This window comes from Orycteropus afer, unplaced genomic scaffold (assembly GCF_000298275.1).
Source record: "Orycteropus afer afer isolate SDZICR_OR568_19922 unplaced genomic scaffold, OryAfe1.0 scaffold00067, whole genome shotgun sequence".
Taxonomy (NCBI): domain Eukaryota; kingdom Metazoa; phylum Chordata; class Mammalia; order Tubulidentata; family Orycteropodidae; genus Orycteropus; species Orycteropus afer.
The window spans coordinates 11,322,092-11,338,326 of record NW_006921654.1 but is presented as its reverse complement, the minus strand read 5'-3'; the positions used below and the strand labels follow the sequence as shown (position 1 = coordinate 11,338,326).

The 16,235-nt window shown below is 41.0% G+C and overlaps 1 protein-coding gene across 1 annotated transcript in view; it reads left to right on the top strand.

Moving 5' to 3' along the window:
* Positions 1-16,235, top strand: part of WDR59 (WD repeat domain 59) — a 133,640-nt gene that overhangs the window by 36,566 nt on the left and 80,839 nt on the right. Inside the window, 3 exon segments of the mRNA XM_042780888.1 lie at positions 1,316-1,353; positions 3,023-3,111; positions 5,734-5,850. Coding sequence (XP_042636822.1) covers positions 1,316-1,353; positions 3,023-3,111; positions 5,734-5,850 — 244 coding nt within the window.

Sequence of the window (16,235 nt, the reverse complement as noted above, 5' to 3'; positions counted from 1 at the left end):
AGCCCACCAGTTCAACTTCTTGGTCCCTCTGGGTAGCTGGCTGTGACCAAGAAGTGACTACAACCTTGTCCCTTGTCAGCTCTACTATACACCTGGGAATTCTTACAGATCATACAAATACACTTGTAGGACCATTGTCTTCCAACCCTGTACATGGTCTTGGGTACACTCTCCGCTTCATAGACATACCTAATAGTTCAGCCTGTCCACCCATCTATCTACCTGCATGCCCATGTTTGCCTTCACTGACAGCACAGTACTGTATGTGCAAAAGGGTTCATCTCTGTTGTCTGTACCTCCCATGTCTTCCTCTTCCTCAGTGCCACCACCAGCATCACAAGTGCTTATAAATACCTATTCCTTTATTTCTTTGTGGAGCAGAGTTCCCTTTGTCCTAATAAAGGTGAATACTCTGAGGATGTCGTCTGTATGGTCCCCCATGTGCGGCACCCCCTCCCCTTACCAGGATCCTTTGCTTCCCAAATGGCAGTGGCTTTGTGATGCTTGACATTGACAGGTGGTTAGGGTTAGGGTTAGGCAGAAGACAAGCCAGAGCTGGAGGTGGAATGGACCAGACGGACCAGAGAGCAAGGCTCTTAGGGAATAATTGTGTGCGCAGCTGACACAGCATCATGTGCTGATTAGCATGTTAGAGGGGTGATCACAGCATCCAGGGGACATGGGAGAAGTCAACTCTCAGACCAACGAGGCAGGATTAGAGTGTCCTTCATTACACGAAACAATTATTTTCCTAATTTAAAAATGTATGACTCTTTGTTTTTTCTAAGCAGGAAGCTAAAGCCTCAGGTTTTCTTTATCTAGCCCACTCAGCCCTGGGGTACCACCCAGTTCTGTCATTTTATCATGTGGTATAGAAGTCACCTCTCCAACTCAGTAGTGAACCATGGAGCCCATCTCTCCAAGTCTCCCACTGTGACCAGGAGTAGTTGAAATCTACCCTTATAGTGCTGTTGGGAAGATTCTTCAGAGTCCCCCTTATGTGACTGTCACCTTGTTGCCAATAGGAGAAGTGCCACCCGGAAGGGAGTGTTTTGTGCCCTCCCCCCATCAAAGTCTCCCCAGGTCATGCAAAATCATGTAGTTTGTTTCCTGTGGATCAGTTGTATGAGTCAAAATTCAGGCACAGCATTAGTTGAATTTGGCTGAGAAAGTTCATCTACCTTGAGGGAGACAGGCCTCTATGTTTTTTAAGGCCCTCACAGCAAATCTAACTCCAAGTGTCCCCTGAGAGAACAGTGAAGAAAGGTGTGCAGAGGATGCAAAGCCCATATTTGATTTCTGACTTTTATTTCAGAGACACAAGGAAGCCTACAGTTGCACTGTCTGCTGTAGGTGAGTATGCCCTGCCCTAGCTTGACTTTGGTCCATTTCTTTTCCCGCTCTGACCAGCCCACTTCCCAATGCTCTGCCCTGGCTGGGTCAAATGATAAGTTGTATGTTGCAAAGGGCTGGCTTCAGGCTGCTCTCAGAGGCTAGAGTCAGGGCTGTTGAGTGTAGGGCAAGAACTTATTTCAGATTTCAAGGAGAGGAATCTGGTTGGTTTGTATATAAACTTTTTGTTGTGGAAAATTTCAAGCGCATATGCAAATAGAAGAAAATGAACTGCAGTAATCATCATCTAGCTTCAATAGGTGTCAGCATCCAGCCAGTCTTAGTTCATCTGTACTTCCACCCATTTGACCCTGGTGTCACTGATCCTAGTAAAGCACTATTACATTACAAGGTTCCCAGAATCCTTTGGGAGCCTTCATGTTTCTTATGGAACACTGAAAAAATTATATTCTTTGGACATCTTCAAGTAACTCTCTCAAGAGTGTAAGTAAGGTCTTTTTACTTTCTCCTCTAGCTGATGCTCTGTTTTGCAAAGAACGGAGCCTCCTAAGTAATACGCTAAGTTGCTTCAGCTACGGTGGTCCCTGGCACTCATTCTTGGGTAGCTTGAAATGTGCTATGTTTCAAGGAAAAACAAAACAAAGCAAACACGGGAAAGATGCCCTCTCCAAAACCACTACAGCACATCCTTAGTCAAGTACAAGTTCTAGGCCTTAACTCTGTTTCCAGTTAGTTTATAAGTCCTTGAACTATCACATTCTCTGGGCTTCTTCAATTGGGTTACTCTGTGAAGTAGCTACTATATTTTTCCTGTACAATGAGCATCAAAAGGGAGAAGTAACAAAGAAGTAATATATGTGTATGATAAGGATAGGATGAGAAAGGAAGGTGGACCAACCTTTTGGTTCTGGTTTGACTTAGTTAACTTGATTTTTTAAACTAGAAGAACCATTATGTCCTGGGTTTCTACACGTCTCAGCCCTTCTGGCATATTTCATCATGCCCCCTCTCTGAAACAGCTCTTTCATAATTACTGGTACCTCCTTGTACTGGCAGAGTGAGAAAAGGCCTACGTTCACCTAGGGCCCAGGGTGTCCCCTTTTTCTGAGTAAACACAGTGTCATTGGCCGTGTCTAACTCTGCCGATGGGAGACAAGAATTTAGGGAGGGGTGTAGATAACCTTCTGAGGGCAGATTTGGTTAACACTGGGGCTTATTCAGCTACGCTTCATCTTGAGCTTGTGTTTTTCTAAGACTGTCCCTCTTGAAAAAAAAAAAAAGAGGAGAAGGCAGGTATTAGAGCTGTGTCTCTTCCGATTCGGAGAAGGTTGATGTCGGTGGAGATGATGAAGGGCCTGGTTGTGTGATGAGTAAATTACCACAAGCAGTGCCTCGATGAGCCACATGTCACATGTCCCTGCTGATTCTGCTGGAATGTAACCTGTGGATTTTTGCTCTAAGTTAGATTATCTCCTCAATTAGGATGTGTTAATTCATTTATTTTTTTGGCTTCGTTTTGCCTTTAATGGTAGAGTTGGTTCAGTCATAGAAGTGGGAAAGATCCTGCGCTTGTTCAGCCAGAACTCATTATCACTACTCCTGTATGTGTTCTCTCTGCCTCCAAAGGCTTTGAAGGCACAGTTTGCTCCCCTCGGGTTTCTCTTTGCAGCGGGTGCCTCGCAGGTCAAATGGAATAAAAAAAATGCTAACTGTCTTGCTACCAGTCATGATGGTGATGTTCGGATATGGGACAAGCGGGTGAGTAATCTACCCACCCCCCAGTTGGTCTTTGGCCCCTGTCTGAGAGCATGAAAAAGATGTTGTGAGTATCAGGACTGAGGACCCTGTACAGCACGATCAGCTCATAGTACCAGATGGTATCTCCTCCTTAGTCAGTTTATTGTTGAACAAAAGTAGGGGAGTGAGGCAGTATGATCAGTGGTTAAGAAAATGAACTTGGCCTAATCTAAGGGTCTTAGCTTCCTAATTGTGACATCAGGTAAGCCACTATAACCTCTCTCAGCCTCAGTTTCTTCATCTTCAAAATAAAGATAATAATCGCAAGTGTGTCATTGAGATCAAGCCTTGGGGACCACATACTGTTCTAGAATGGTCAGCAGGCTTCTGATCTCTGTCCAGGTTGCACAATGAAACTAGTTCTAGAGCATATACCATCTTCAGTGCTTCTGATATAAATCAATGAGGTAGGGTACTCTTTATGCCCAAATCCTCCATTAGGTATGGACGTCCCATCAGCCTCAGACCCTGAAGATCGTATGTATTCTCTGCATCTGCCCATGTCACTGAGAGACATGAAAGAGGTGCAGAGGTCCAGGCAGCTGCTGCAGTGGAAAGCCTATTGGGAGTTGAGTATGCTGCCATTGTGAGAGTAAGGATGCAGGGATAGGGCCTCCCCAACATCCTAATGCTGACGATTGGGTAGTAATGCACAGACCAGTCAACTTCTCTCAGATCTGAGGTGTAATGCTGCTTCCTGCTTTGAAACCTGAGGCTAGAGCACCTCAGCCTTTTCCTGAAACTTGTTCCGGAGATGCCCCGACTTGAGTGCTGACCATGAAGTTGCAGCGTAGCTCCCTTCCCCGCTCAGCAGGCAGTATTGTCCAGCATTTGCAGAGGGGAGGGGGACGCAAAGCAGGGATTGGGCGAGGCAGATCCTCATCCTGAGGATGGGACATCAAGACCTCCTAGGGAGCTGGGTGCTGGCTGAAACCCTGTGCCAAAGGTAGCTGTTTGGTAAGATGACGATTTCATAAGTATATATACTCTCTTGTATGTTAATTTTTGTCTTACATCTCTTTTAGTTATAGTTCTTCTTTCCCCTTTTATTTAAGTTGTCACCAGCATAACAATTAATATAATACTGATTTAAATAAAATGGTTAATTTGTAGTGCTTATATATTGCACCCAAGTTGCGTACAAGGTTATATCTATCGATCTATCTGTCTGTCTGTCTATCTATCTATCTATCTATCTATCACTGTAGCAGATAATGTTTTTCCCATTTAGGTTGTTTTCTGGTTTTCTAATGTTCCACATAACACCAAGGTGAACATCTTTCCTGTTTCAAGCTTTTTGTAAACTTGTATTATTCTTTTAAGGACAGAAAATCTTAGTCTGGATAAATATTACCAAATTTCTAGCCAAAAGGGTTTTATATGTACTATTTTATATGTACTGTTTTATATGTATGCTGGCAGTGACTATTGAAGCCTCACCAATATTGAATATTAATTTATAAATATCTTCTAATCTGATAAATTCAAAAATTTTCTGTTTTAATATGTATCTGAGGTTTCCCTTTGGTTTTGTTCATTTTATATATACTCATTAATCATTTATATTGTTTTCTTTGTGATCTGTGTGCTCTTTCCCTTTTAGAATCTTAGTGTTCAATTGCTTTAAGATTGGTAGTTTTGGCCTCAGGATAGAGGTTTGCTTATATGCCCCTCTTCTGGGGTGGTTGTGAGGAAGGGGAGCAGAAATTGCACACTGCACTACCCAAAGGTGAAGAACACTCACTACCTAAAATCCTTCACTAAAGCTATGAAATGGGACTGGTCAGGGAGATAGTTAGACATCTGGGCTGATTACAGAGCATGTGTGAAGCAGAGCTGAATCAGCCTTTTGTTGTTGTTTTGTTTTAAACAAAACCAAATGGAGTGCCCTCTCCCTTTCACTGCCATGGTGATGATGTGGCCCCCTCATTCAGAGTCAAGAGATTCCTGTCCAAGAAACAAAAGCAGAATCACCTCACTCCCCAGTAATTCGAATAAAAACTGGTAATAAAATTAGGTGCAACTCCAAGAGGAGACATTGGAGAAGAAATAAACTGGGTCTGTAAGGGGCTGTATGTAGAATGGCAAGAGCTCTGGTGGCGTAGTGCCTAAGGCACCCTACTGCTAATCAGAAGGCTGGCGATTCAAACCCACCAGCCATTCCTCGGAAGGAAGGTTTGGCAATCTACTTCCATAGAGATACTAACTCGGAAACCCAAGGAGGGGTTGCTATGAGTCGGGTCAGGATTGATGGCACATAACAACAACAATAATGTGTAATGGCACACAGAATGCCGAGGCTCACTAACCTCCTACAGTGTCAAATTCACTAGAGTTCTACCTTATCAACTCTGAAGTTTCACCACCATCTGATCAGCTGAACATGTGTGGGGAAACTTCTGGTTTCTTCCTAAGTCATAGATATGTGAGACCTTTGGCTTGAAAATAAAATGAGTTTCTGAAGTGTAGAGATCTTATGTGGTAATGTTTCTGTGTCCTCACGCAGCCCCCAGTGGACTGTTACATGGTAGAGACTCAGTGAGTTCTTTGTGAATGACGATGCTCAGTGCTGATGTATTGCAGAAACCTAGTACAGCAGTGGAGTATCTCGCAGCCCACCTCTCCAAAATCCACGGCTTGGACTGGCACCCGGACAGCGAGCACATTCTTGCTACCTCCAGCCAGGACAACTCGGTCAAGGTGAGCCGCACCCACTGGGGCAGTGAGTTGGGCTGTGTTTGGAAGCAGCAGCAATATGTGATAACACCTCCTTTAGAAGGAAAGTGACAGTATGTTAGCCCAGTATGTATATTTCAGGGGTACATGTACTTCTTGGGAAGCTGGGCAAGTCAATCTGCTGTGTGGACCAGCAGGAGTGACATAGTAGCACGTATATGACCTGGCTGCTAGAATTTGTTGAGGTTTTCTTCTTTCCTTTTGGCAAAGAAAGTGAGAGACAAAAGCATTTAAAATGGAAAAGTTTACTTGCAAAGAAGTTGCAAGGAAGGTCAGATTTCAGAATGGCTTATCATATTAAAAGCACAACAGATATTCAAAGAAGAAAGCTCATTTAACACTGAGTTGTTAAGTTGCCAATTGTATGATTAGTCTGTGTGGTGGAGAAACAGCAGTTTTATCACATAATTATCATATCTGCGGAAGCTATGACGTGTCTTCAGACCACAATCATTGCAAAGGTCAGGTATCGAGTTGTTTGCGGAGGGCTGCTCTAACTTACAGAAATGCTCAAGGCTTTATGTGTTTTGGCAGCCCTGCTGTTTTTGGTTTATCTCAAAGTGCATTGTGTCTTTTTGCCTGTTTTCCTTCTGACTGCGGATGTGATGTGCACCCTTGTCACGCTTATAGAGCACAGGCTCAGTGTCACTTCCATGGGTTCTCCATAACGGTCAGTGCTCTGGTCCTGAGGACAAGGATTTGACCACTGAAGTTAGCTTGGTAATTTTGTGATGCAGCATCATTAATTTAATGTTTTGTTTCATTTATGTGGTCAAGATATCTTCTTTGTATGGTTAGCAAACTAAAATCATAACACACTAAGGCTTCAGAGTTAACTTCTGTCTTGAGGTTTGTAAGGTCCCTAAAGTTTATTTTTATGTGCCAGAAGGGAATTGTTGTGTTTACTTGTTTATATTGGATTTGGATTTTTGTTCTCTTTTCCACCCCTTCTTCCCTAAACTCCAGTCAGTGTGCCTTCTAAGTTCAGGAATCAGAAACTATCCAGTTCACGTCTGCCTCTTTCTTTGAGATCTCCAAACTTGTCTGTATTCAGTGGCATCTTTACTACCTGTAAGGCTAGGATTCTGTGGGGAGTAAGGAGGCAACAGGCCATTTCACTGGGAGGGCCTGGTAAGAATAGTTTCCACGTGTGAGGCACAGTCCTTGTTCCTTCCTAGTAACCTTAGCTTCATCATTAAATGAGATTTTTGGCATGATCATAGCTATTATTTTACTGTATCTTACAGGAAGAAAGACAAGATTCTTACTGAATTTATACAAATAGCATGATTATAAAAAGTGAAGTAAATTAGTAGAGGCACTTTGTACAGTATTCAACCATTGTTTTTAGTACTTTGCAGATAAAGATAATAAGTCTTTATTTATAAGGTTATACAGATAATATTGTCTGTATAACCTTAGCTTATAATTTGTATCAATGATTTGTATTGTATTTCTGTTTTGGAATTCTAAGGGGTCAGCTGGAGCAAGATACTGTTGAATGATTGTTTCATTTACAAACACATTTTGTAAATTTTTGAACTATAAACTGTGAACTATAAAAGGGCTGAACAGAAGATTTCAAAGAGCAGCTCGAGCAGACAAACCCAATTACTATAATGAAATGTGCAAAGACCTGGAGTCTGAAAACCAAAAGGGAAGAACACGCTCGGCATTTCTCAAACTGAAAGAACTGAAGAAAAAATTGAAGCCTCGAGTTGCAATATTGAGAGATTCTATGGGCAAAATATTGAATGATGCAGGAAACATCAAGAGAAGATGGCAGGAATACACAGAGTCACTGTACCAAAAAGAACTGATCGATCTTCATCCATTTCAGAAAGTGGCATATGATCTAGAACCAATGGTAATGAAGGAAGAAGTCAAAGCTGCAAGGAAAGAACTGGCAAAGAACAAGGCTCCGGGAATTGATGGCATACCGATTGAGATATTTCAACAAACAGATGCCCCATTGGAGGCACTCACTCAGTTATGCCAAGAGATTTGGAAGACAACTACCTGGCCAACTGACTGGAAGAGATCCATATTTGTGCCCATTCCAAAGAAAGGTGATCCCACAGAATGTGGAAATTATAGAACAATATCATTAATATCGCACACAAGTAAGATCTTACTGAAGATAATTCAGAAACGTTTGCAGCAGTATATTGACAGAGAACTTCCAGAGGTTCAAGCCTGATTCAGAAGAGGACGTGGAACAAGGGATATCATAGCTGTTGTCAGATGGATCTTGGCTCAAGGCAAAGCATACCAGAAAGATGTTTACTTGTGTTTTATTGACTATGCAAAGGCATTTGATTGTGTGGATCATGACAAATTATGGATAACATTGAGAAGAATGGGAATTCCCGAGCACTTGATTGTACTCATGAGGAATCTGTACCTTGACCAGAGGAGGCTGTCGTTCGAACAGAACAAGGGGACACTACATGGTTTAAAATCAAGAAGGGAGTGCGTCAGGGTTGTATTCTTTCTCCACACTTATTCAATCTATATGCTGAGTAAATCATCCGAGAAGCTGGACTACATGAAGAAAAATCTGGTATCAGGATTGGAGGAAGAATCATTAACAACCTGAGATATGCAGACCATACAACTTTGCTTGCTGAAAGTGAGGATGACTTAAGGCACCTACTGATGAAGGTTGAAGAATACAGTCTGCAGTATGGATTACGTCTCAATAGAAAGAAAACAAAAATCCTCACAACTGGACCAATGAGCAGCATCACAATAAATGGAGAGAAGATTGAGGTTGTCAAAGAATTCACGTTGCTTGGTTCTACAATCGATACCAACGGAAGCAGCAGTCAGGACATTAGATGACGTGTAGCATTGGGAAAGTCAACTGCGAAGGAACTGTTTCAAGTGCTGAGGAGAAAGAATATCTCCTTGAGGACTAAGGTGCGCCTGACACAAGCCATGGTATTTCCAATTGCCTCGTATGCATGTGAGAGCTGGACAATGAATAAGGAAGACCGAAGAAGAGTTGATGCTTTTGAGTTGTGGTGCTGGCAGAGAATGCTGAAAGTACCATGGACTGCTCAAAGAACTAACAGATCTGTCCTGGAGGAAGTGCAGCCAGAATGCTCCTTGGAAGCAAGAATGGCCAGACTTCGTCTCACCTATTTTGGTCATGTTGTCAGAAGGAACCATTCCCTGGAGAAGGATGTCATGCTTGGTAGGGTGGAGGGTCGACGAAAGAGGGGGAGGCCTTCAACGAGATGGATTGACCCGGTGGCTGCGATGATGGGCTCAAGTATAGCAGGGATTGTGGGGCTGGCGCGGGATCGGGCAGTGTTTCGTTCTGCTGTGCATGGGGTCACTATGAGTCGGAAACGACTCGACGGCATTTAACAACAACAACAACAACAGACTGTGAACTGAAGCTTAGAGATGGATCAGGAAGGAGAAAAGCATTTTTCTTAAATGGTCTTTAAAAGTAGAACACTAACCACAGTTAAGTTAATTCATATCATTTTAGGTAATTAATTTATTCTTTTCCTGATCTTGATTTAAGCAGTCCATTGCACGAAATTGTCGTCTTCTAGACTAACTGAGTCCTAGAAATTTGGACAGAGTCGCTTGGTACATTCTGATAGTACCTATCTACAAATGAGACAAAGTCAGCCTTACTGAGGAGACTGTACACATGAGTCTATTCCCTGTGGTATCAGCAGCCCGTAGAATCTGGTTCTATCTTGACCGAGGTTCTTCTGATACTTCTTCAGAAGGTTTCTTTCTGACTTGTCACCTGTAGCAGGGGTCTTTTAGGTAGGGGTGTGTGGATGGGAAGATGAATGGCTCTGCCTAATTCATTATAATAGCCACCTACAGTAGAGTGGGGCACGATGAGTATAATAAATGTATTATATATGTGTGTGTGTGTGTGTGTGTGTGTGTGTGTGTGTGTGTGTATATATATATATATATATATATATATACACTCTGTGAGTATAATAAATGTATCATTCTTCCATAAGACTGCCCTCTGTGATTACCTTGAGAGTTATTGTTAGTTTCAGTCCAGTCACTTCTGATTCGTGATGACCCCATGTGTGCAGAGTAGATCTGCTTCACAGGATTTTCAAGGCTGTGTGTGACCTTTTACAAGGGCATCACCAGGCCTGTCTTCAGAGGTGTCTTTGGGTGGGTTTGAGCTGCCAACCTTTCAAGTCAGTAGTTGAGTACCTAACCATTTGTGCCACCCAGTGACTTCTACCTTGTAAGAGTAAGAACATATTATAAACAGCTAGGGCATTGTCAGATCCCAGGGCCCTTTAATTTGGCCTATCAGTTGGTGAGCATATGTAAATCTAGAAACAAAATATTTTTTCTTTTTAAAGCATTGGTTTGTAACAGTTTTTGTGCCCATCTTTGCCCATGAACATGAATATGCTGCTATCCAACCAGAAAAATAAATAGTTGCTGAAATGCATTCATAATAATGACATATCTGTGTAATTACCCTAAGAAGGTTGAACTTCTATTTGCCAGTGTTTCACATGTTGTGGGCTTGATAACGGAGCAGCATTCAGAGTGGTGAGCTAATTAAGAATCTGGAGAATCCCAAGCATATCTAATTATTTCTAGCACTCCTCCTTTGATAAGTTTTGGGAGCAAATATAGTTTACCCTCTGGTCATCTGGAAAACTCAAAAGTAGTTTAGGTCAAAAAAACGTTAAGACTTTTATATTTTCAGTATGGGACCTGAATTTATCCCCCTCCCCCCCCCGACCAAAAAAAAGGATTGTCAGAAGAAATAAAATATAAACATAAATCATTTAGGCCTAAAGATAAGAAAGAATTATTGTCTTGATACCACCCACTACCCACTGCCATCGAGTTGATTCTGACTCATAGCGATGACTGTTGGTTTTCCAGGGCTATAAATCTTTCTGGAAGTAGATTGCCTCATCTTCATCCCATGGAGCAGCTGGTGGATTTGAACTGCTAGCCTTCTGGTTAGCAGCCAAATGCCTTACCCGGTATGCCACCAGAGCTCCTTATAGTCTTGATGTAGAATGAAAATAAACACAGCAGTCAGGAACAATAATTATTTGGACTGATAGTTTTTGGTTTTTTTTAAGGAGTTGAGTTTAAATAAAGGATTTAAGAGCATAATGAAAAACATGCAGGGTCATCCATGGTGGACAGTTTTCAGCAGAACTTGGAGACTAAGACAGACTTAGAAGAAGGAAGGGGCCATCCACTTCTCAAATAATAGGCCAGTAAAAACTGAATAGCAGTGAAACACTGATGTATTACTGGAAAACTTGATGGTAAATGGGGAGTAAAACTAAATGTACACAAAAGGTTGAATGTAAAACAAACTCTGCTCTATATAAAAGAAAAAAAAAGAAAAAGAAAAAACATGAAAACAGAAAATTTTCGTGGTATGTGGAACTTTTACTCTCAAAGTACAGAATAACTTTTTACTGTTTTTATACTATTTTACTGTTAAGAACAGACTATATGATCAGAAATCAGTTATTAAACATAAGGAAAATCCAAAATTTTAGGGTTGTTTGAAGGTTTTTTTTTAATATACAATCTATGTAACATTTTGCAGAAAAACCTTTTCACAGGCTTTTTTCCATCTTACAAAGAAAATCCATCAGTATTCAGCCTATTTTGTTAAAATTTAATGTTTTCCATCACTCCTTTCACACTTCTTATTTGCAGATATTATAAGCCAGGACAAGTGCAGTTCACTTTTCAGACCTTTTACAACTATTGAAAACCTTCACATTTGTCTTTTATGATCTTTTATGTTCTGGCACAATCAGTTTTATTGTGAGACAAATTACTCTTTTTCTTTTCAGTGAGCAAGAAACACATTTATTATCTTGCATACACATCCTCTTACAATCATAGATAATATTTGATATTCTTAAAATAGCAAAAACGAACATATATAGATGATCAAAAAATATTTGTATATCCTTTTCAATCTTTTAACTATGGGACAGTCAATAAAGTATCAAAATAAGAGTCAAGGATATGTGTCTCTGTGTGTAAATTATGTTTTGTAACCTGACTTTTTAAAAACTTCTTTATCATATAAACTGTCCAAATTTCAAGAAGTAGGATTGCTGTGTCATACAATAACATGGTTAGCTTTAGTAGATAAGACCAAATAGCTTGTCTAAAGTAGTCTACCAGTGATTGACCACTCCTCTGTCAGTTTGTTGTACTGTGGTGGCTTGCATGTTGCTGTAAGGCTGGAGGCTATGCCACAGTATTTCAAATGTCTGCAGGGTCACCCATGGTAGATAGTTTTAAGCAGAACTTGCAGACTAAGACAGACTTGGAAGAAGGAAGTGGCCATCTACTTCTCAAAGAGTTGGCTAGTAAAAACTGAATAGCAGTGAAACACTGTCTGATATATTACTGGAAAACTTGATGAATAGTCTTGAAACATTGTCCAATATAGTGCCGGAAGATGAGCCTCTCAGGTTGACAGGCAATCAAAATACAACAGAGGAAGAGCTGCCTCCTCAAAATAGAGTCGACCTTAATGACATGGTTGGAGTGAAGCTTTTGGGACCTCCATTTGCTGATGTCCACGACTCAAAATGGGAAGAAACAGCTGCAAACATCCATTCATAATCAGAACATGAAATGTACAAAGTATGAATCTAGGAAAACTAGAAGTTGTCAAAAATTAAATGGATGGATATCTTAGGCATTAGTGAGCTGAAATGGACTGGTTTTGGCCATTTTGAATCTGATAACCATGTGCTCTACTGTAGCGGGAATGACAAATCGAAGAGGAATGACGTGACATTCATTGTCACAAAGAATGTTTCAAGATCCAACCTGAAGTACAGTGCTGTCAGTGTTAGGATTATATCCATAAACCTACCAGGAAGTGTTAGGCCTGAGGCACAAAACACAAAACTGAAGGATGTAGCAGAATCTGCCCAGACTGGAAAGTCCTGCTAATAATGAACTTCCTCTTTGAAAACCCCTCATGCTAATGAAGTGCTGATCCATGCTAGCAGTTAATTAGACCCCACCTTTCTCTCCGTGTCCCCACTTAGGTCCTCTGCAAGATTGTAAACCGTACCCTCCCCAGCTGGGCAGGCGCACGACTTCTCGGGCCCCTCTTAGGGACCTGTGAACCTCGCCCGGGCCCCTCTTGGGGACCCGTAAACCTCACCCAGAAGTGCAGAATAAAAACTTCTCTTTAACCCCACTTTTGTGCATCCTCTTCTCCTTGCCGTGACCTTACAGGAAGACCAGTCAGTACTACTGTTTTTCAGATGTATACACCAACCACCAAAGTTAAAGATAAGCAAATTGAAGAATTTTACCAACTTCTGCAGTCTGAAATAAACTAAGCATGCAATCCAAATGTCTTGATTAACACTAGTGATTGGAATGCAAGAGTTGTAAACGAAGAAGAATCACCAGTAGTTGGAAAATATGGCCTTGGTGATAGAAATGCCACTGGTGATCGCATGATAGAATTTTGCAAGACCAACGACTTACTCTTTGCAAATACATTTTCCAACAACATAAATAGTGGTTATACATGTGGACTTCACCAGATGGAATACACAGGAATCAGATTGACTACATCTGTGGAAAGAGGCAATGAAGAAGCTCAATATCTTCAGCCAAAACAAGGCCAAGAGCTGACTGTGGAACAGACCATCAACTGCTCATATGCAAGTTTAAGTTGGAGCTGAAAACAATTAAAACAAAAACCACAAGAGCCAAAATATGACCTTGATTATATCCCTATGGGATTTAGAGACCATCTAAAGAATAGTTTTGGTACATAGAACACCAGTGATCGAAAACCAGATGAATTGTGAGATGACATCAAGAACATAATCCATGAAGAAAGGAAAAAGTCATTAAAAAGGCAGGAGAGGAAGAAAAGACCAAAATAGATGTCAGAAGAGACTCTGAAACTTGCCCTTTGATGGAGAGTAGCTAAAGCAGGTGGAAGAATCGACAGAATAAAAGAGTTGAACAGAAGATTTCAAAGAGCAGCTTGAGAAGACAAAGTCTATTATAATGAAATGTGCAAAGACCTAGAGTTAGAAAACCAAATGGGAAGAACACGTTCAGCATTTCTCAACCTGAAAGAACTGAAGAAAAAATTCAAAGCTTGAGTTGCAATATTGAAAGATTCTATGGGCAATTTATTGAATGATCCAGGAAACAAAAAGAGAAGATGGAAGGAATACACAGAGTCACTGAACCAAAAAGAATTGGTAGATGTTCATCTATTTCTGGAGGTGGCATATGATCAAGAACCAATGGTAGTGAAGGAAGAAGTCGAAGCTGCGTTGAAGGAATTGGCAAAAAACAAGGTTCCAGGAGTTGACAGAATACTCATTGAGATGTTTCAACAAACAGATGCTGCGCTGGAGCCACTCACTCATCTGTGCCAAGAAATTTGAGACACAGCTACCTGGCCAACTGACTGGAAGAGACCCATATTTGTATCCATTCCAAAGACAGGTGATTCCACAGAATATGGAAATTATCAAACAACATCATTAATATCACATGCAAATAAAATCTTGCTGAACATAATTAAAAAAACAGTTGTTGTTGTTGTTAGATGCCGTTGAGTTGTCTCCGACTCATAGCAACCCTATGAACAGCAGAATGAAACACTGTCCGGTCCCATGCCAGCTCCACGATACTTGTTATACTTGAGTCCATTGCCACAGCCACTGTGTCAATCCATCTCATTTAGGGCCTTCCCCTCCTTTGTCAACCCTCCACCTTACCAAGCATGACATCCTTTTTCCAGGGAATGGTCCCTTCTGACAACATGACCAAAGTAGGTGAGATGAAGTCTGGCCATTCTCGCCTCTACGGAGCATCTTGGCTGCACTTCCTCCATGACAGATAGATTTGTTCTTTTAGCATTCCATGGCACTTTCAGCATTCTTTGCCAGCACCACAACTCAAAAGCATCAACCCTTCTTCAGTCCTCCTTATTTATTGTCCAGCTCTCACATGCCTATAAGGCAATTGAAAATACCATGGCTTGTACCAGGCGCACCTTAGTCCTCAAGGAGGCATCTTTGCTCTTCAGTACTTGAAAGAGGTCCTTTGTAGCCAATTTGCCCAGTGCTATACATCATCTGATGTCCTAGCTGCTGCTTCCATTGGCGTTGATTGTGAACCAAGCAACGTGAAGTCTTTGACAATTTCAATCTTTTCTTCATTCATCATGATGCTGCTTTATAGATCTAGTGGTGAGGATTTTTGTTTTCTTTATATTGAGATGTAATCCATACCGCTGACTGTATTCTTCATTCTTCATCAGTAAGTGCTTCAAGTCATCCTCACTTTTTGCAAGCAAAGTGGAGTCATCAGTGTATTGCAGGCTGTGAATGATTCTTCTTCCAATCCTGATGACACATTCTTCATATAGTCCAGCTTCTCTGATATTTGCTCAACATACAGATTGAATAAATATGGTGAAAGGATACAACCCTGATGCACTCCCTTCTTGATTTTAAACCATGCAGTGTCTCTTTGTTCTGTTCAAATGACAGTTTCCTGGTCTATGTACAGGATCCTCGTGAGTAGAATTAAGTGTTCTGGAATTGCCATTCTTCTCAGTGTTACCCGTAATTTGTTATGATCCACACAATCGAATGCTTTTGCATAGTCAATAAAATAAAAGTAAACATCTTTCTGGTATTCTTTGCTTTGAGCCAAGATCCATCTGACAGCAACCATGATATCCCTTTTTCCATGTCCTCTTCTGAATCCAGCTTACATTTCTGGAAGTTCTCTGTCAATATAATATACTGCAAGCATTTTTGAATTATCTTCAGTAAAATTTTACTTGCATGCAATATTAATGCTATTGCTCAATAATTTCCACATTCTATGTGGTCACCTTTCTTTGGAATGGGTATAAATATAGATCTTTTCCAGTCAGTTGGCCAAGTAGCTGTCTTCTAAATTTCTTGGCATAATCGAGTTAATGCTTCCAGCGTGGCATCCATTTGTTGAAATATCTAAATGGGTATTCTGTCAATTCCTGGAGCCTTGTTCTTCACTAATTCCTTCAGTGCAGCTTCATCGTCTTCCTTCAATACCATTAGGCCTTGATCATATGCCACCTCCTGAAATGGATGAAGATCGACCAGGTCTTTTTGGTACAATGACTCTGTGTATCTTCTATCTTCTTTTGGTGCTTCTTGCATCATTCAATATATTGCCCATAGAATCTTTTAGTATTGCAACTCAAGGCTTAAATTTTTTCCTCAGTTCTTTCAGCTTGAGAAATGCCAAGTGTGTTATTCCTTTTTGGTTTTCTAACTCCAGGTCTTTGCACGTTTCAT